Genomic DNA, 21,942 nt, shown 5'->3' on the forward strand with positions numbered 1-21,942 from the left:
CTACAACCTTGTCGTACTTGACTTTAGCATATGCTTTTCTGAAAAAAATCAATCCAACTGCCTTTGTCATAATGTTTCATAATAACAGAGCAGACCTATGGCATTTGATATAAAATGTTTCTAGTAAACAAAACAGGAATATAGGCCTGATCACCATAGCCAGCTCAAGTCCACTGTAGTGAGCATATACTTTCACAAAAGGCAAAATGAGCAATATTTTTCATCAGAATCACATTCAATTTGCCCAATCAAAAGCATGTAGAAAGGAAGATCAATATGTGAGAAAGCATAAGATCCTCTTGCACTAATACTTTATGATTACATTACGCCTACAATTTGCCTTCAAAACTTTAATTGAAGAGATATGTTTGTGATCCAACATAAAAACATTGAAATTCATCAATTATGGTTAGCAGAACAACTGCAACTACCCCTCAATGTACTCTTTATGACCCTATGTATGAGATCACAGGTGACAATACAAACAATATATCAGACGTCACTCACAGGAAATACAACAAAGCTAATGGCAGGGCTTCAGAGCTGAACAACCAGTCACATGTTATGTGTGTAGGGCAGATTGATAGGCTGTGCCTTGTCTGTGTTCTGGGGTTATTCAAGCAGTAGGTCTTGCCTTGTGCCAGCAGCATACAGGGCATGGTCACATGCCATCATTGGTGTCTACTAACTGCAGGACGAAGCTATATGATTTCTCCTGTATGTATTGTACACAGAACATAGTGCATAGCTTTGTGCATACTGTACACAGGGCACACCGCAGATCATGCCCTATGCCTGCTTCACATTTCAGTGTTGTCAATGTCCATGGTGTGATCTGTGATATTAGATTTGATATTTGAAAGATTTGCTTCACCACACATTCATTTGCTGAGAGTGTAGGGATGAGATCCCCAATAACAGCAGCTTTAAGCAAGTGGGCTCAACAGTAGTGTTACTCATTGTGTCATTGGTGCATAAGTGAGTTTAGAGAGCAAATGGTGCATCCGGTATAAGAGAATGTCGAGTAGAGGCATGGAATGCTTGAATTAATCTCAGCCACTGGTAATTACTTGGGGCCACATCCCAGTCCATCGTTATTTTGAGCTCCATGCTAATCAGTTTGGCTCCAGCCATATTCAAATCAGCCTTGACTCTTCTCCAGTAGGAACAGTCAAGCTCGAACTGCCAGACCAGCTCCTCCCTGAACCAAAACACAAGCAACCCAAGATTGGTTTCACCCTGATTAGGACTCTCCCGTGGGGTGAAGCATGGTTCCAGTGGCACAGTGAGCATAGGGCCCAGGTGTGGGCATAGCTGTCGGACTTACGGTGTCAAAGTGAAGTGCAGAAAAAAGTGATGGGTGGAATGCTTGAATTAATCTAAGCCTCTGGTAATTATCAGGGCCACATCCCAGTCCACTGTTATTTTGCACACCATTCCACCTCAGTTTCGAGTCACCTACATGCAAACCATTCTTGATCCTGATCCACAAAGAACAGTCCAGACCAAACTGCCAGGCCAGGTCCTCCCTAACTGGAACACAAGCAATTCAAGATAGGTTTCGCCCTGATTGGGGGCTTTTGAATCAGGTGTAGCTTTGTTCCAGTGGCACACTGAGTACCAAGCCCACATCTGGGTATACCCATCACACTTAGGGCATCACACTGAAGTATACAAAAAAGTGATGACCATAATGCTTGAATTAATCTCTGCCGCTGTTAATTACTCAGAGCTGTATCCCAGTCCATCGTTATTTTGCACCCCATGCCACCCCAGTTTTGACACAGCCATATGCAAATAAATATTGTCTCTGCCTCAATAATAATAAAAAAGTGGCAGGCCTGGACCTCCCTGAAGCAGAATAGAAGCACACAAATCCGGTTTCACCCTTATCAGGGTTCTGAAGTTAGGTGTAGCCTAATTTAATTGGCCCAGTGAGCACGGGACCCACCTTTGTGCGTGTATACCCGTTGCACTTAGGGCGTCACACTGAAGTATACAATTGTTTTTTCTTTTTTTCTATAGCCTCTTGTTAGACTCCTGTATTCCTTGTATAATCCAATTGTATTGTACTATGCAGTTGGTGTAATAAAGTACTTCTACTTTTTCATAAAGTTAAAGCCCTAGGTTGGACAGTCATTGTTGGGTTTTATTGTATGATTGTTGAGTCCTGAATCACTACCTCCTCACTACCTGCCTGAGAAGCCTAGGACAGCTCACCCTACTACTCTAAGAGGCAAGCACTGAAGAGGTTTTCAGTAATCAGAGTAGGTCAGGCCCTCGGACATCAGTGATGAGAGGTCTCATCCACCTTGGTTGTTGCAAAATAATTATTATTTGCTCTGGGACCTCCAAAATTGTTTAAATATTAGTAAAGGGGGCTGCAGCTTCAGGCCAATCTCAGTCATCATGCCTTGAATCCCATCCAATCGGATTTCCGACCTGGCCAGTACTAGGACTGACCAACTCTACAAAATGATTGATGAGGCAGGACTTAGACTGCTGGCTTTGCTTGATCTGTCTGCAGTCTTTAACCACAGTGCTCAATGCTCTGCTTACCAGGCAGGTTGCGATTAGGGGGGATTCTTCGATTTGAGGCTGCATGCTTTGAGGAAGAGTCTGGTAGGGCTCAGCCCACAGTGGAATCGGACTCAGAATCAGTGAGGAACCTTCACAGGACCGGTGGACCACGGTTTTGCGGTTCCTCACGGCAGAGTTCTTTTCCTTTAAAGTTGGTTTCTTCTTGAACAGGTCATCTGTTCTGGGGAGATCTTGATCTTTGTCGAATGCAGGCAGTCCTCCCAAAGCTTTGGAGATTGCAGGGCTGCAGGAAATGTCGTCTTATAGAGCAGGATTGTGGAGGTCTGCAGACAGGCCGGTAGGGCTGGAGCTAAGTCAGTTGGGGTCTGTATTCTTCTCTGCTGGGACGACTCTGTAGTGCACGGCTCTTCTTAGGTCGTCAGGAATCTGAGTTTTAGGGTTCAGGGGTGCCACCTAAATTCTGAATTTAGGGGTGTTACAGGGAGTACCAGGTGGTAGCCAATGGGCTACTCACCTTTAGGGTGACTACACCGTTTTTATTACCACTTCCATTGGGAAGATGGCATAACCCTATCCCTAGTGGCCTAATTCCATCCAAACAAGATGGAGTAATTTAAAAAGTAGTGTCTACTTTAGCTCGTCCACCTTAGGGGTGGACTGGCATGAAGTGGGCATTCTTCCTAATTTAACTAATTTTCCTGACTCTGCTGCTGCCAAAAGTGGGGTCAGGACAAGGGGATCCAGGGGGACAATCTGGAGAGACCTGGGTCGAATTACAAAGGCAGCAAGGCCTTTGAAGCTCCCCGTCCTGGAATGTCCATCATGCCTGGGAGAGGAGGTCACAACTCTGCCCAGGGCAGGCCTTTATTCTGAGCCCTCAAGAGCGTTGGCTCTCATCTCAGGGGGGCAGAACTCTGTCTAAGGTGGCTGCACGGATTTTGACCAGTCGGTGTCCACGCTAGGAGTTGGTAGGTTTTCAAAGGGCACCTCTAAGGTGCCCTCTGAGTGCATGTATTAATAAATCCATCTCTGGACTCAGTGAGGGTTTATTAATATGATATTTTTGATACAAAAATCCCTATCATCAGTGAAGTCATCATGTAGCTGAGGAACTCGTAATGACCAGTGACAAGCACATGCACTTAAAATGACTTCCCTGTTCACTTACTATGTCTGAGAATCGACAAAGACATAGCAGGGGTGTATCTGCTCATGCAGGTATGCCCTCTGCTCATGCAGGTATGCCCTCAGATGTAATATAATACACCCTGCCTTTAGGGCTGGAAGGCCTGCTAGAGGGGTGACTTGCATAAATTGCATGCAGTGGAAAGGGGACTGGCACACAGGCTGTGTGCCATGTTGTGTTTTCATTTTAGTTCTGCACCAAGACAGGCAGCCTGCAAAATCAGTACAAGAACAAAGAATTGAGCTACTTAACCAATACTACACACTAACAGGATAATGTATAAAGCAAAAAACAATACAATAAATTCAAACAAGATATTTATTAAATGTGAATGTGCATAAGAACAGAAAAATATCACAAATTCATAAATGTACAGGACCTGCATAAAGAAATTTACAATTTCAAAAACAAAAATATATTTCTAATCCATATAAACCTAAATCATTCATCAATATAACAAAATACACTTAAATACAAAAACCACAAATAATACGACAGAAATATTAACACACAACAGTTACTCACAAGGACAACGTGCCACACAAGACATGACAATATAATTGTGATATCACAACAATCAACATACATATAGAGAACATTTAATCCTACAAATAAACCCAAATACAGTTCAATATAAACATTCCATCTTTCAACTATAACAATGATACAATTCAATATAATGCAAAACCAGCACTGTGTCCACTTAGTGAGAGGGTCCCTCAGGGTGGCACAATTCGTGCTGCAGTCCTCAGGGGCCATTCTTTAGTACCCCAGGCCCTAAATGCCAGGGGTACCATTTACTAGGGAGTTACAGTGATAGCTAACGGTGTGCCAAATGGGGAAAAACAACTGTGCAGTTTTGGGGGAAGGAGACCTGGCCCTGGCGTCCTTTTTAGCAGGTACCCAGTGCACTTTCAATCAAAATTGCACCAGAAACCAGGCAAAAAGTTGGAAGGGGGTGACAATGTCAAAAGGGGCACTTTCCTACAATCAGTAAATGTTGGCTCGGCTAGCTTTCAGTACCTCATCTAACCTCCTACCCTTCCAGAGTTATAGATGTTGTCTGTAACCTCAAACATGATCACTCTGATTCCTAAGGAATTTGCGGAAACAGATCTACTCTTTTGTATGTCACTTTTGCATACCCAAGATATTACTAGAGAAGATGCAATAACATATTTTCAAATATTTATTGAAAATGAAACATTAACTGCGAATATCAGACAGATGATACACAATACTATAGACAAGCATTGTAAGGATGGTGAGAAACACAAATAATTCAACCATATTCTTTTATACGCAAAGTTACTCCAGTCTAACACTAAGAATCCTATAATATTGAGATAATTTTGATGCACTTTTGTTTGAATGATCTAAGACCATAACTTATGTCAAATGAGAAAACTAAAATGGAGAATAAAACTAAAATAGAGAATAAACACAGACCATTTAACACCTCCTGTGTTTGGCAGTGCTGGAAGGGAAAAAGTTGTTGATGATGGACAGGAACTGCATTCTGTCGTTCACAGTGGAGGGAAACAAAACCGCCTAATACCTGAAACTACCTGGAGAGGTGACTTTAATACTATAGATGGGGGATGGCTGTTGCCCCTTTTAAAGGTTCACCCTCTCACCACTTAACTCATCATTAGTACCACCCTGGCAAATATTCTCAATAGGCAGCTGCAAATGGCTTCAACTGGATCCAGTTGTGGTATATTACATGTTGGACCTGGACTGTATGTGCCCAGAAGAAAGTGCATATATAATTTTGCTGAAAAACAGTACAAGTCCTTAGACACCAATCACTAGTACTGTCATCGCATGGGAAGCTGTCTGAATCCAGTTCCGGCAGCTATTCTTTTGCCAGAATCCAGTTCAGGGCTGACCCTGAGTAAGCTGTCAGGTCTGTATCCTGGGCTGATGCAATGTGCAGCACATCTTCAGTTTGTGCTCTGCGGTGCTGAGCAGTAGCCTGCAAAAAGGGGGGTGGGCTGCAAATATTATTTCCTTTTCTTAAAGTTGTGTCCTTGGTGAGAAAAGGAATGCATGAATGTCAAGTATGTCTGTCTGGAGAATGTTTATAGATCACACAATACAAACTGAATTGTTGGTGTTTATTACTACCCAATGTAATCATTTTTATCTAGCCTAGAATAACAAAAGGTTAGTTGGACACCTGCAAGGATTCAAACTAATGGCTTGCAGGTTGTGTAGCACACTAAAACTTTTACCATGATTGTATCTTGTGACCGGCAGATTGCACAAGGATGCCTGCAACAAATGTGTGAACTCAGAACTATACCACATAATAGAGGTGGGCAAGCAACTAAAGGCTCGAGCCAGATGTCTGGCTCTGGCTGAGCTTGATGTCCTCTTTGAACCTTGAGGCCAAAATGAGCAGAGTTTTCATGTGGCTTCTGTTTGCGAACCACAATGTAACATCATACGCCAAGAATGAGACAAAGCGTGAATCTTTGATGCAAAACAGGAGAACAAGATGCCCAACAAGTGGCTGAATTGCACAGTGCGAAACTGGAAAACCTGGGATCAATTCTAGCTTTCCTGCTTGACCAAACTGTGTGAGCTTAGGAGAATATTTTAGTTCACCAAGCCTCATTTTTCACTATCACATACGGGAGCATCTTCAAATACTTTTTTTCCCAGGATGTACACTGTACAAAAGCCTTTTTTGTTTAATTTAGTACACTATAACGTTGCTCCACCGTTACTAACAGTCTAAGCCACATGTAGAGTGCACTTGACAACTGACATGCCTTTTAGTTTACTAATAGGTGGAGAAGGCATACATGTTACTGAAGATATTTCAAAATTACCACTCTTAGTAAAGGTCTCTGAATGCAGTGATATGATCTGAAGTGTGAATGTAAAACAAATGTTGAATGCACTTTTTTGGAATTTGAAGAGATTGTACGTTAGTTTTACATGATATTTGTTGCACGATTTACATGGCAAACTTTTTAGAGTCAAGCCAAACACTCGTCTTTGCTCTCATTAATTAGCTGACTTGCCCAATTCTACAACACAAAGTACAAATTGGTGATGTACACATTGTATATATGCAAACAAGTACATGCAGTATTTCAAATTGACCTTTGTAGGTGGCCCCACCAGAATGTATTTGTGATCACTGTGTGCCTCCCCTAAAGTTCACTTCTAGTGATGCCACTTTCCCCTACTCTCTACTCGAGTTCCTGCTTTTTCCATTTCCAACATTGCAGTTTCCAGTATCAAACGGCAGTGGCGGCTGGTAATTTTATGAGGGAGGGGGGCAGACAGCACACTCACACTCATTCATTCACACATGCACGCACATCCTTTCACAACACTCATCAACACTCAAACATACATGCACGCACCAAACATTCATTTAAAAAACACACACTTACCTTCAGCTCGGAGGTCCTAGGAGGGTTGGGACTGTAGCCTTTCCTCATTGGCTGACCCCAGGTCAGCCAATGAGGGAAGGCTGCAGTTCCAACTTCGTCACAGAGTGGAATGAGGTCAGTGAGACTGCTGACCCCTCCTCACTCTGTGACGAGGCGTCACTGATTGACACTCGCTCTGGGCGCTTCAGGGCTTAAACCTGAAGTGCCCAGTTCGAAGTCAATGGGTGACACCAAGGGGAGGGCCTTGAGGCACCTTTGCTGAGCCGAGGAGGTCATGCACATAGGAGCTGTGACCTCTTCAGGCCAGCAAAGTTCAGCTCAGGCAGCCAGGAGTCTGCGCATATCATTCATGTCTCGCTCCTGGCTGCCTGAGCGGAACATGAAGAGTGTCTGTCAGGCTGAGGCTGACCTTTGCTCAGCCTGACAGGCACTCTTCATGATGGGCAAAAGGTGGGGGTGTGTGGCCCCTCTGCCCTAAAGGACGGGGCGCGGCTGTCAAATGGAAAACTGGTCGAAAGTAATCCCCAGCAAACATTTCAATGTAATGAGGTGTATTATTACTGGCTTGTTCCCAAGTTTTTCGGGTAAGCCATCAGTACTCTTTGCTTACTCGAGAGTAAGGCACATAGCTGCGAAGGTTTCAGATTGCTTTCTGACATTTTCATAATTTCAGTGTAATTATGAGTGACATTTCGAAGACTTTGACTGACACTTTCCTGCAAGCATAATCAAGCGGTGAAGATGAGGGAACCATATAAATATTGTAATATATAGAGAGTCTTATACCTCTCATTGTACACCAGCGCCTCCTTGCTGCCTTTGATAAACACTACATGGGGCTTACCTAGCAAAGTGAAGAACAGGAACAAGAAGGTTTTACCGCACTTGAGGATTTGGGTGACAATTTCAGGCATTGCGGTAATGTGGGAAAGTTACGGGAAATGCGTTATTCTAACGCGAGAGACGTGACGCTTGGCCGGGTAAAGGCAATGTTACTACAAGAGTAAGTGTAAGCAACATCTGTGTAACTGCAGCCCTCGTGGTAAGGATTTCAAGCCATCGATTGGATCAGCATCAGACCATTTGCAACTGGTTAACTCGGCATTACGCTGAGACAGCCACCAGCTTAGGCAAGAGCCGTGTGCACAGCTCATAGAGCTGGCAGCGGCTGCGCAGCGAGTCCACAGACCCTGAGTCCAGGGGTGCCTTGAGGGGTGTGTCACTATGGCAACCAACCCCTCCCCAACCATCCCCAGCTGCACACCGTGCCAGAGTCCCTGCCAATTGCGCTTGCGTTTCGGGGTGTGTAGTATCGTGCTTTAACAAAACGCTGTAGCTCACTCCCACACTGCCCGGGATTTCCCTCCCTCTGGCTGCAGGAAGTGCTCCCGCTGCTCCTGCTGGTGCGCCCTCGGTGACGGGGTCCCCCGCCCGGCCTCGCTCCGCCGCTTGTTCCACTCACTCCGCGCTCGCCCTCTCCAGTCACCCCGTTTTCCATTCCTGCCGGGGGGCGTGGGACCTCGCGTTACGCTGGGAGGGCTTCCCCGTGGCGGCGGAGGCACAGACCCGCGTGGACGCGCGAGGGGAAGAGGGCAGCAGCGGCCGGACCCGCACGGCCTGCCACGGAAGCCTCGCTGCACGTACCGGGCTAGGAAAACACCGACCACTCGCTGGACCGAGGGCAGTTAAGGTTAAAAAAGCTATTTTTCTTATATTTTTTTTGCTAGTTATTGCACACATTTTACTCACTCTCGGGCGGGGCATACTTTCTGTTTTGAGATACAAGCCAGTGTCGTTTTTTCCGTAAAGGTGCCCGAACCGGTCGCTCCAACCAAACAAGTTACTGGCACTTGTTTCTAAATGAAAGTTTTTAGATGTGCATACGTAGCTCATCAAAAAAAGGTTATTTCTAGTTCTGTTTACTTGAATTCAATGTCTAGGTTTGTGTGTCTTCAATTCAGGTTATACATTTGAATACACTAATGTTTGATTGAATGTAAATGAAATTTGTCGTATGACAGCAGTTACACGCGTTCATGTTTTCAAGCATCACCTCACTTCCGGAATTCCGGCTCTCAAGACCTGGCTGTTCGAATGAGGTTCCGGGAACTGCAAGCGCCTGGATACCCTATCGAGTGATTAGGTGCGCTTTATAAATCCCGTTTGATTGATAGAAGTATTCAGGTAATGTTTAGCGTGAGCACATTGTTTATAGCAATGTGTTATTGTGTAATTAGTTATTTATGGGATACTCAGCAGTTGATGTGGGGGTTCAGGTTTATCTGTGTGCTGAAGGTTAGGCATCAAGACTAATTTATAGTTAAAGTTCTGAGAAACGTGCCGGTTGTTAAAATGACCCGACTGTGTAGGTTGCATGCTCCTTTCTGCTGCCTGCGCACGCGGAGTTCCCTTATTGCCCTTGCACATGTAAAACGAGCAATGCATTGTTATTTTTACATTTCCCTTGCACCGGCTGCCAATTAGTGGAATCCTTGGGGTCTGTGCCTACTGTGCCTCTTTGGCACTGACCTTCTCCCTTCCTAACATTTCCTCACGACCCCGCATTGCTGCCCACCCCAAAGCAGAATTTAAATATATATTATTTTATTTACAATAGAGGTCCATAGCGTGGACCTCTCCATGAGAGCGACGGAGTGATGCACAGAAGAAGCTTTTGCAATGTAGAGAAGTGTTGTTGCAAGCAAGACCAGTCTGTGCCCGCTGCTCTTAGGTAAAGGTGCACCCAGAACCCTATGCATAATATGCCCCCAGGAGGGCATTGCCATAATTAGTTTCGTTAAGAACTAGGGTTTGTAAACATGTCTTAGAACTTGGTTTGGCGCGAAAGGTTCATTTTCTTAACATCCTTACTTGAAGTTCAGCAGTATGTTTAGTGTATTCATCCAGTTGGAATATCTTATATAGTATGAAGCACAAGGGTTTGGCCTTAGTTACCAGACTTGGAGTAATTCCAAGTGGATAAGCCAGTTTCGTGTTTTGAAATCATTACGTGATGGTGACATTAGTAAGGGCTCGGTTTTGGAGGGGTAATTTTGAATTGAGACACCCAAACTTTACTTAATCAGGTCAAGGCATTTGCCAAGAAAGGAGACATTCCCAAATGATTTTACTGCAAAGTATCTGCCCAGTACCAGTCATTAGTAACTCACCAGGAGCACTTTACATCCTGGTACCTATTATTGTGCAACTCCCCGCCCCTAAAATTACAAGTATCAGAGTGAAAGTGGAAATCTAAGGGCTTGGTTTAGAATTTCGCAGATGGGCTACACGTCACAACCATTCTGGATATTTTAGCTGCCATGTTACAAGTGCTTTGGTTCCTGTGGCACTTAGGATACAGTGGATGGAGTATGTCACATTTGTGACAGCGTCGCCCATCTGCAAACTCAAAACCTGGCCTCTTGTCAGGATTACTTTCACCTCTGACGTTAGATGACCGATTTAGGTAGAAATTTCCAGAGAATTCTCTATTCCTCTCTTTGTCAACCCTTTATCCCTCTGTGAGAGACTCCTCGGCCCTGTGAAGTCGCCTCTTGCTATTCATGATGAGTATTTCACCCAGATATTGGTATTGCCTTTCTATTCTGTTACCTACAATTCTCAGGACATTATGCATAAAATACATTTAGAATCCAGAGTTGGAAAAGGTATTCAAACACTCGTATTGAGACATCTGCAGAGTTCGATCCACACATTTCTAGTCTCCAAGTACGAAAAAAAACAGAGTGCTTGCATATGACTTCTATCTTGATCTGCGGTGTGTCTCATGCACAGAGCTCTCATGGTGGACTCATTCCATGATTTACAGTGCACACTGGTGTGATGGTACGGAGATAGCCACAATCCTAGAACAATGCATCTCCATCCGTAAAGGTTTAATGCACTGCTGTATGTCAGCCCTCGCTTACTTACAAAGCTCATATAAAGTACCTTATTTCAGACGTATGTTGCCAGAATACATCTTAGTATAATTTTAGCCCTACTAAAGTACTGGAGTAGAAATTGATAACAGAATGTCCTCAAAGGGAAGGACATTGGCAGACTGCTTCTTTAATACTATTCTTGATGGTGAACTTCTGTTTTTCAGGTGCAGATATTGGAGTGCAAAAGCAATGGGGAGTAACAGCAGCACCCCATTTCAAGGGATCCCCGAAGGAAAAGGACCTTACACTGTGGGATGTACAGACCTAATGACAGATCACACCAGCCAGGTATGAGACATCAATCTCGTCTGTGTCATTTCACTGCAGGTGACTCATAATATAGATCTAGACTCCCAGCATAGTCCCAACCAGCGCCGGTTGCTAAAACAGGACACTACTGGGCAAACACCTGAGGCGGAGGGATGGGGACCGGGAGCGTCCCTACAAGCAGCATATAGGGGCATGCTACTTGCTGGGTGCAAGAGTGCAGTACATTGCACACACCAGTGCCAGCCCAGGCCACACCATTTGCCATATTACGTGTAGCAAACCTTACTCAAGCTGTTTTTTCACTGTAGCAAATAAAGCATAACAACATTGTGAAAAAGTGTCTATAACTAGATGATTGAAGCTATTTATTTGCAGGATGGTGTCACAACAGATAGGTATTGACTTACTTTACCCGCGGACCTTGGTTTCAGTATTCTGTAATCTAGCCACATTACCACAGGCGGCAGGACAGCCCTTTTTGATCTCTCTGTTTCTGTGCCCTTGAACAGGTGTTACTTGTAGTGCTGCACCCACCATTTACACAGCTTGTAGTGTGGTCAGTCACATCACCATGAACTGAACCTCTTCATACAGCTGAACGCTAGCTTACAATTAACATGATTGCTGTGAATAATAGCTCAAGAAAATTGCAAAAAAACATAACTGTAGGGGTAAGTCCTGTTTGGACTATCGCCAATGAAGTGCATCAGTTAGCCGTCTTAGTATTTAGTGAGTTACGGAATTAACCATTATTTTTATGTATGCACCTGTAGATTGGTGCTTAATTTTCTAGTGTATGCTCATTGGACATCTTTTACTAGCCTGGGGTTATGCTTCCTCTGATTAGTTAATTATAGTCACTTTAGCCGTGAGATGCAGCTACTGATGAATAAAGATAAATATTCCGGGGAAATACATATGTTTACTGTGTGTTTCCAGGAATAAGAGATGGTTGAAAATTAAGATAGGTTTTACACAATCGAGCATATCTGCAGTTCTTCCTTTTGTTGCATGCAGCTCATAAAATTACCCTTGTGTAATGAAAGAGGAAGGCTTTATATCATTTGCTATAAAACTTTATTTTGACAGGACGAATCCTTAACAGGAAAATCTACCTGTTCACTAAAGTTGTTTTCTAAACTCTCACACATTATGCCAAATGGTCCACTTACTTACTATTTCTGAAAATACTGTTACTTTGTCTTTAAAGTAGTGTTAGACGTGACATTCTTGGTGTTGTCTCCCCCAAACATTTGACCTAATCTCCTCCTGTTTTGCTGAATTCATTTTTGTTGGCTTCAGGACTCTGCACTTCACCACTGCTAACTAGTGCTAAAGTGCTTGTGCTCACTCCCTCAAGCATGGTAAAATTGGCCTACACGTAATTGGTATATTTCATTTACCTGAAAGTCCCCAGTAAATGGTAGTACACATACAAAGGGCCTGTAAATTAAATGGTTCTAGTGGGCCTGCAGCACTCACTATGCAACCCACTAATATAGTGTTTTAAAACATGTCCTAGGCCTGCAGCTGCAGCCTGTAGCGCAGTTTTAAACTGCCATTTTAGCCTGGCAAAATAAAACTTATGCCAGCCCAAACCTTCCTCTTTAATACATATGTCAGCCCTAAGGTAGGCCCAAAATGCTCATAGGGCAGGATGCATTATATTTTAAAAAATAGGATGTGTGTGCTTAAGTTTTACATGTCCTAACAGTGAAAAAACCCTAAGGCCGTTTTCACTGTTAGAAGGCTTCTCTCTCTCCCTCATTGCTAGCAATGGGTTACCTTATTACACCTAATAAGTGATAACTTTGGATTGGGACAAGATAAAGATGTGCTGTTTGCACTCAAATTAATTGTAATTTAAACCCCTATTTAATAGTGAAGTCATATTTTAAGTTATGATTTTGAAAATTGGACTTTTAGAAAGTAGGCATTTTCTTTTCCTAATCATTTGTGCCTTCTGCCAGTGTCTTGGGTCACATGACTGTGGATAGCTCTGCTGTTGGGGTTTGTGTATTCCTTCCAGACAGTGACACAAAGGGGGCTTAGGCGTTGACAAGATGGGCCATCCTAGAAGGATGACTGTGAGGAGCTGCAATCAACCTCACATGCAATTCAACAAGCTCAGCCTCACACACAGACAAAGGAATCCGAGACCAAGCCTGCATTGTCTTTGTCACCCTAGACAGTTTGGAGCCTTGACAGAGGAAGAACTTTCCAGAACGAGATGGGGAGGGGGGGCAGGACACAGAGTCCCTTATACAAAGGCTAGCACCAGCTATAAGTATTGAACCTCCAGAGCCACTCATTGGATCACTCCTGAATCTGTGGGTAATACAGAGGAAGGAATGCCCTGCTGCCAGCGGACTGTCCTGCTGCTTGAGGACCTGCTCTTTGCACTAAAGCAACCGTCAGCGACAACCGGCAACACAAGAAATGCACTTTGCACTACGTCAATCACAGCCCATGGTGACCGCCAACTTGAAGCTCCCGCATTGAGCATCTGCATCACTAATGTGGCTCTTCGCGCTACAGCAAAGATTATCCACAACACTCTCCCTGCTCCTCACGGCCTCCTACACAACTAACAGAAATCTTTGTGCTTGACTTTCAGAAGGTAACTTTTTCAGCGGGACTAACCCATATTAACCTGTATACGACTCACGCTTCATTGCGGTGAGCCAGAACTTGTGACTTTCCCCTGGTCTTGCACAACCAGATGACTGTGAGTGGTGCTTTGTGCTTTTGGGTGCTATTTTCCCTAAATACTTTGCAATTAAATATTTTCGGTTCTGTTGAGATTTTTGTCATTCTGGTATATTTTATTTATTAAAATTCACTCTATTTTATCTAAACTGGTTAGGGATTTTTCTTGTGTTGTGTTTTCACTTTATTACTGCATGTATGCTGCCATAAATACTTTACACATTTCCTCTATGTTAAGCATGACTACTTCATGCCAAGCTACTAGAGGGTTAATTTAGTGACTTTTGCGAATGACCATGACGAGAATTGTGGTTGTTGCCTGAGTGGGGCTTCTCCCCAACTCCCACCCCATAGAAGTGACTGTCCAACATAAAGAGCATTACCCAAGCTAAGGACTTCTTCTGATGGATGTTTCTATCCACAGACTCCTCTCCTCAAGATGGAGAGTTTGTGGAGGGGATTCTGGCCAAAAAGTCTTGCATAACCGAGAGGGTGAAGCATCCTTCCTGCTGAACCTGGCTGTCAAGGCAGTAGTCCTCTGTGAACGGATGCACAGATGCCCACTTTGCAGCCTTGCAGATATCAAGGACAGGTACCCCTCTAGCCACCACAGAGGTGGCAGCCTTGGCCCAGGTTGAATGCATTCTCCGATCTTCTGTGGTTTGCTTCTTGGAAACACGTATCAGATCTTAATGCAGAGGACTATGTTGGGGCTTCTAGCAGGGTGATTGGTCAGAGGACTAGCTGGATGAGACTAGGACATGACTGGGTACTGGGTTTGTGTGTGGTCTCCTAGAGGAATATAAACAAGACTGCCAGAGAGCAGGAAGGGGGAAGCAGGACAGAAGCAGAGGACTGAAGCAGGTTGGAAGAGTCTGCAAATAGGGTGCTGAGTCTGTAGGGAAAACACAAGAACACACAACAGGAATTTAAACCAGTGAAATGATAGATGAACCGTCATAAATGATAGTTTGTCTGCTTCTCAGAAATGCTGTCTCTGTGAGGTAAAAAGATCTTCTACCAAAGCATGCAGCAGATTAATCTCACAGAGTTCTGGGAGACACCCAGCAGCTCCTGTGGAGAAGGTGGCTGGGTGGTTCTCTGTGCCAAAGGCACAAGCCTTGAAATCTAACTGGCACCCTTGGAAGCACTGAAAATTAGGCTAACAATACAAGACTGAGCAACAGGGAACAGAACAACGAACACCAAAGCAGAAACTGGGGTCAGGCAAAATCAGGACTAAAATTCTCAGAACAAAGCTAGGAAAGCTGAAAATATGCAGACCAACAGGAACACAGACTACAAGTCCTGGAGTCTGCATTTAACAGGGCAGATCTAAAGAGTGGAGAGGGGACACTATGAACTAAGGCTACCACAGGAACAGAGATGCAGGAAAACTAGAGGCAGAAACAAATACTACAAACAGCGGAATGCCAGGAAAATAGGTACAGGGGACAAAGGACAAAGAATCAAAAGTCATGACTGCAATAACAGCAGCAGGAATACAGAGCACAATGAGACTCAACAGAAATCAGTTGCAAGCCGGAGAACTTTGCGCTCACAGGGCTGCAATAGCTTGAGGCTCAGGGGAGGAGCACAGGTGCAGGGAGAGAGCCAAGTCCAAGGAATTGATCAGGGACAACGAATCAGGAAACCACCAATAAACGGAAGGTTGAACTAAGGCTTGTAGGAAGGATGACCAAGGAACCAGGGGAGAAGACAGAGAATAGGAAAACCTGGAACGAAGCGTGGATCGGAGCAAACAGAGACAGGTCCAGAAAACAGACATAAAGGGTTCAAAATAACCATATGATCCAGGAACTAAACTAGTGAAAAAGAAACCACCCCCAGGACGTAATCTAGGAACGGTCTGAAGGCAAAGGGAACTTCAAGGACCAAGATGGATCAGGACAATAGAAAAGATGCCTAGACTGGAATACAAAGCATATCTGGCAAGACAAGGTGTAGAAGTGTATAACCTCATATTTAGTGATAAAGGCAGGAGTCTAGAGGGCCTTTGTAAGCGCCATGGCAGCATCCTGACCAACTATCTACTTCGACATGGTCATCTTCTTCATAGCCTTGCCTGTCTTTGTACAAGAGATTTACACATAAAGCTTATTGTCCACTTAATGGTCCTTGATACGATCAATGTAAAATTCTTAAAGCCCTTTTGTGGCCCAACTGATGGAGCCTTCTCTCCTTTTTCAATGCGTTGGGGAGAGCAGAGGATTGCCCAGCGTGGAAAGGAGTCCCAACTTCTGGTAAGAAGGTCGTCTGACTACTCAACGCTAATTTGTCAGGAAAAAATGTGCTGTAGGACAGTTGCCCCGCTCACTGTGCAACTGGAACCGAGATACATCTGTATGAAGAGCCCCAATAAGGGCGAAACTGGTCTTTGGTTGCCTGAGTTGCAGTTCTTAGCGGGTCTGGCCTGGCAGCTCGGGCTGAACTGTTCCTATTACAGCAGGGTCAAGACTGATTTGCATATGACTGGGTCCAAACTGAGGTGGCATGGTGGCCAAAAGAATGATGGGCTGCAACACTACCCTGAGTGATTGCCCAGGATTAAGCAAATTGCAAGCATTCCTCTCATCACCTTCTCTTTCTTTGATGTAACGTCCTAAGTGGCTAACGGTATGGTCAGATGAGTCTGTTGCTTACTGAGCCTCTAGAAACAAGCTACTCCAGACTGAAGATCCTTAATTAGAGCGAAACCACCCTTGGGTTGGTGCTGTTGTGGTTCATGGATGACCTGGCCTGGCAATTCGTGGCTGGGCTGTTTCAATTAGAACAGAGTCAGTTCTGTTTTGCATATGGCTGGATCTACATTGAGGTGACATGGTCGACAAAAGAACAATGGGTTGAAATGAAATGCTGAGTGTAGGAGGCTGGACTGGCTTGTAGTGAGTACCAAGGGGTACTTGCACCTTGCACCAGGCCCAGTTATCCCTTATTAGTGTATAGGGTGTCTAGCAGCTTAGGCTGATAGATAATGGTAGCTTAGCAGAGCAGCTTAGGCTGAACTAGGAGACGTGTGAAACTACTACAGTACCACTTAGTGTCATATGCACAATATCATAAGAAAACACAATACACAGTTATACTAAAAATAAAGGTACTTTATTTTTATGACAATATGCCAAAGTATCTTAGAGTGTACCCTCAGTGAGAGGATAGGAAATATACACAAGATATATATACACAATAGCAAAAATATGCAGTATAGTCTTAGAAAACAGTGCAAACAATGTATAGTTACAATAGGATGCAATGGGGAAACATAGGGATAGGGGCAACACAAACCATATACTCCAAAAGTGGAATGCGAACCACGAATGGACCCCAAACCTATGTGACCTTGTAGAGGGTCGCTGGGACTATTAGAAAATAGTGAGAGTTAGAAAAATAACCCTCCCCAAGACCCTGAAAAGTGAGTGCAAAGTGCACTAAAGTTCCCCTAAGGACAAAGAAGTCGTGTTAGAGGAATAATGCAGGAAAGACACAAACCAGCAATGCAACAACTGTGGATTTCCAATCTAGGGTACCTGTGGAACAAGGGGACCAAGTCCAAAAGTCACAAGCAAGTCGGAGATGGGCAAATGCCCAGGAAATGCCAGCTGCGGGTGCAAAGAAGCTTCTACTGGACAGAAGAAGCTGAGGTTTCTGCAGGAACGAAAAGGGCTAGAGACTTCCCCTTTGGTGGACGGATCCCTCTCGCCGTGGAGAGTCGTGCAGAAGTGTTTTCCCGCCGAAAGAACGCCAACAAGCCTTGCTAGCTGCAAATCGTGCGGTTAGCGTTTTTGGACGCTGCTGAGGCCCAGGAGGGACCAGGAGGTCGCAAATTGGACCAGCGGAGAGAGGGGACGTCGAGCAAGACAAGGAGCCCTCTCTGAAGCCGGTAGCACCCGGAGAAGTGCCAGAAACAGGCACTACGAGGATGCGTGAAACGGTGCTCGCCGAAGTTGCACAAAGGAGTCCCACGTCGCCGGAGACCAACTTAGAAAGTCGTGCAATGCAGGTTAGAGTGCCGTGGACCCAGGCTTGGCTGTGCACAAAGGATTTCCGCCGGAAGTGCACAGGGGCCGGAGTAGCTGCAAAAGTCGCGGTTCCCAGCAATGCAGCCCATTGAGGTGAGGCAAGGACTTACCTCCACCAAACTTGGACTGAAGAGTTACTGGACTGTGGGGGTCACTTGGACAGAGTCGCTGGATTCGAGGGACCTCGCTCGTCGTGCTGAGAGGAGACCCAAGGGACCGGTAATGCAGCTTTTTGGTGCCTGCGGTTGCAGGGGGAAGATTCCGTCGACCCACGGGAGATTTCTTCGGAGCTTCTGGTGCAGAGAGGAGGCAGACTACCCCCACAGCATGCACAAGCAGGAAAACAGTCGAGAAGGCGGCAGGATCAGCGTTACAGAGTTGCAGTAGTCGTCTTTGCTACTATGTTGCAGGTTTGCAGGCTTCCAGCGCGGTCAGCAGTCGATTCCTTGGCAGAAGGTGAAGAGAGAGATGCAGAGAAACTCGGATGAGCTCTTGCATTCGTTATCTAAGGAATCCCAAGAGACAGAGACCCTAAATAGCCAGAAAAGAGGGTTTGGCTACCTAGGAGAGAGGATAGGCTAGCAACACCTGAAGGAGCCTATCACAAGGAGTCTCTGACGTCACCCGGTGGCACTGGCCACTCAGAGCAGTCCAGTGTGCCAGCAGCACTTCTGTTTCCAAGATGGCAGAGGTCTGGAGCACACTGGAGGAGCTCTGGGCACCTCCCAGGGGAGGTACAGGTCAGGGGAGTGGTCACTCCCCTTTCCTTTGTCCAGTTTCGCGCCAGAGCAGGGCTAAGGGGTCCCTGAACCGGTGTAGACTGACTTATGCAGAATGGGGCACATCTGTGCCCAACAAAGCATTTCCAGAGGCTGGGGGAGGCTACTCCTCCCCTGCCTTCACACCATTTTCCAAAGGGAGAGGGTGTAACACCCTCTCTCAGAGGAAGTCCTTTGTTCTGCCATCCTGGGCCAGGCCTGGCTGGACCCCAGGAGGGCAGCTGCCTGTCTGAGGGGCTGGCAGCAGCAGCAGCTGCAGTGAAACCCCAGGAAGGGCAGTTTGGCAGTACCAGGGTCTGTGCTACAGACCACTGGGATCATGGGATTGTGCCAACTATGCCAGGATGGTATAGAGGGGGCAATTCCATGATCATAGACCTGTTACATGGCCATATTCGGAGTTACCATTGTGAAGCTACATATAGGTAGTGACCTATATGTAGTGCACGTGTGTAATGGTGTCCCCGCACTCACAAAGTTCAGGGAATTGGCTCTGAACAATGTGGGGGCACCTTGGCTAGTGCCAGGGTGCCCTCACACTAAGTAACTTTGCACCTAACCTTTACCAGGTAAAGGTTAGACATATAGGTGACTTATAAGTTACTTAAGTGCAGTGTAAAATGGCTGTGAAATAACGTGGACGTTATTTCACTCAGGCTGCAGTGGCAGGCCTGTGTAAGAATTGTCAGAGCTCCCTATGGGTGGCAAAAGAAATGCTGCAGCCCATAGGGATCTCCTGGAACCCCAATACCCGGGGTACCTCAGTACCATATACTAGGGAATTATAAGGGTGTTCCAGTAAGCCAATGTAAATTGGTAAAAATGGTCACTAGCCTGTTAGTGACAATTTGGAAAGAAATGAGAGAGCATAACCACTGAGGTTCTGATTAGCAGAGCCTCAGTGAGACAGTTAGTCACTACACAGGTAACATATTCAGGCACACTTATGAGCACTGGGGCCCTGGGTTACCAGGGTCCCAGTGACACATACAACTAAAACAACATATATACAGTGAAAAATGGGGGTAACATGCCAGGCAAGATGGTACTTTCCTACACAACCCCCCCCCCCCAAACGGACAATAAGACTAGCCATGACCTGATGAGTCTTCATTGTCTAAGTGGAAATATCTGGAGAGTCCATCTGCATTGGAGTGGCTACTCCCAGGTCTATGTTCCACTGTATAGTCCATTCCCTGTAGGGATATGGACCACCTCAACAATTTAGGATTTTCACCTTTCATTTGTTTTAGCCAAAGTAGAGGTTTGTGGTCTGTCTGAACAATGAAGTGAGTGCCAAACAGGTATGGCCTCAACTTCTTCAGAGCCCAGACCACAGCAAAGGCCTCCCTCTCAATGGCAGACCAACGCTTTTCTCTAGGGGTCAACCTCCTACTAATAAAAGCAACAGGTTGATCCTGGCCCTCGGAATTAAGTTGTGATAGGACTGCCCCTACTCCTAATTCAGATGCATCAGTTTGGACATAGAATTTTTTAGAGTAACAAGGGCTTTTCAGGACAGGTGCAGAGCACATGGCCTGCTTCAGCTCCTCAAAAGCTTTCTGACAGTTTGCTGTCCATAATACCTTTTTAGGCATTTTTTTGGAAGTGAGGTCATTAAGAGGGGCTGCAATGGAGCCATAGTTCTTAATGAACCTCCTGTAATACCCAGTGAGGCCTAGGAAGGCTCTCACCTGAGTCTGAGTGGTAGGGGCAATCCAATCAATAATTGTTTGGATTTTCCCCTGAAGTGGTGCAATCTGTTCCCCACCAACAAGGTGTCCCAGATAAACCACCTTACCCTGCCCTATCTGGCACTTTGAAGCCTTGATAGTGAGGCCTGCCTTTTGCAGGGCCTCCAAAACTTTCCATAGGTGGACCAGGTGATCATCCCAGCTGGAGCTAAAGACAGCTATATCGTCCAAATATGCTGCACTGAAAGCTTCCAGCCCTTGCAGGACTGTGTTCACCAACCTCTGAAAAGTGGCAGGTGCATTTTTCAAACCAAAAGGCATTACAGTAAACTGGTAATGTCCTCCAATGGTAGAAAATGCAGTCTTAGGTTTAGCATCTTCTGACAATTTGATCTGCCAATACCCTGCAGTCAAATCAAAAGTGCTTAGATACTTGGCAGATGCCAGTGTATCTATGAGCTCATCTGCCCTGGGTATAGGGTGAGCATCAGTTTTGGTTACCAAGTTGAGACCTCTATAGTCTACACAAAACCGCATTTCCTTCTTTCCATCTTTGGAATGGGGTTTTGGTACCAGTACCACAGGAGAAGCCCATGGACTGTCAGAGTGCTCAACCACTCCTAGTTCTAACATTTTCTGGACCTCTTGCTTTATGCAGTCCCTGACATGGTCAGGCTGCCTATAGATCTTACTTTTGACAGGTAAACTGTCTCCAGTATCTATAGTGTGCTCACACCAAGAAGTGGTACCTGGCACAGTAGAGAAGAGTTCAGAGAATTGATCTAGGAGATTTATGCAATTATCTTTCTGCTCAGCAGTAAGACAATCAGCCAAAACTACACCTTCCACAAGAGCATCTTGTTCTGTGGAAGAGAAGAGATCAGGTAGAGGATCACTGTCTTCTTCCTGTCCCTCATCAGTTGCCATGAGCAGGGTGAGATCAGCCCTGTCATAGTAGGGTTTCAGGCGGTTGACATGGAGCACCCTAAGGGGACTCCTGGCAGTGCCTAAGTCAACTAAATAGGTGACTTCTCCCTTCTTTTCAACAATTGTGTGGGGTCCACTCCATTTATCTTGGAGTGCTCTTGGGGCCACAGGCACCAAGACCCACACTTTCTGCCCTGGTTGGTACTGAACCAAAACAGCCTTCTGATCATGCCATTGCTTCTGGAGCTCTTGGCTGGCCTGAAGGTTTTTACTGGCCTTTTTCATGTACTCAGCCATCCTTGATCTGAGGCCAAGTACATAATCCACAATATCCTGCTTAGGAGCTTTTAAAGGTTGTTCCCAACCCTCCTTTACAAGTGTGAGTGGACCCCTAACAGGGTGTCCAAAAAGAAGTTCAAAGGGGCTGAAGCCCACTCCT

At 45.3% G+C, this 21,942-nt stretch overlaps 1 protein-coding gene across 5 annotated transcripts in view; it reads left to right on the top strand.

The window, feature by feature from the left end:
- PLA2G7 (phospholipase A2 group VII) overlaps positions 1-21,942 on the top strand; it is a 274,794-nt gene that overhangs the window by 73,340 nt on the left and 179,512 nt on the right. For 2 of the 5 annotated variants that reach the window (XM_069236079.1, XM_069236082.1), the window contains exon 2: positions 11,249-11,372. In XM_069236079.1, the coding sequence (XP_069092180.1) occupies positions 11,274-11,372 (99 nt within the window). In that variant the 5' untranslated portion in view covers positions 11,249-11,273. Of the gene's footprint in view, positions 1-8,293; positions 8,831-9,187; positions 9,284-11,248; positions 11,373-21,942 lie in introns of those variants that run through there. The other 3 variants (XM_069236080.1, XM_069236081.1, XM_069236077.1) reach the window with 3 other exon arrangements.

The sequence above is a fragment of the Pleurodeles waltl genome, chromosome 5 (assembly GCF_031143425.1).
Source record: "Pleurodeles waltl isolate 20211129_DDA chromosome 5, aPleWal1.hap1.20221129, whole genome shotgun sequence".
NCBI lineage: Eukaryota > Metazoa > Chordata > Amphibia > Caudata > Salamandridae > Pleurodeles > Pleurodeles waltl.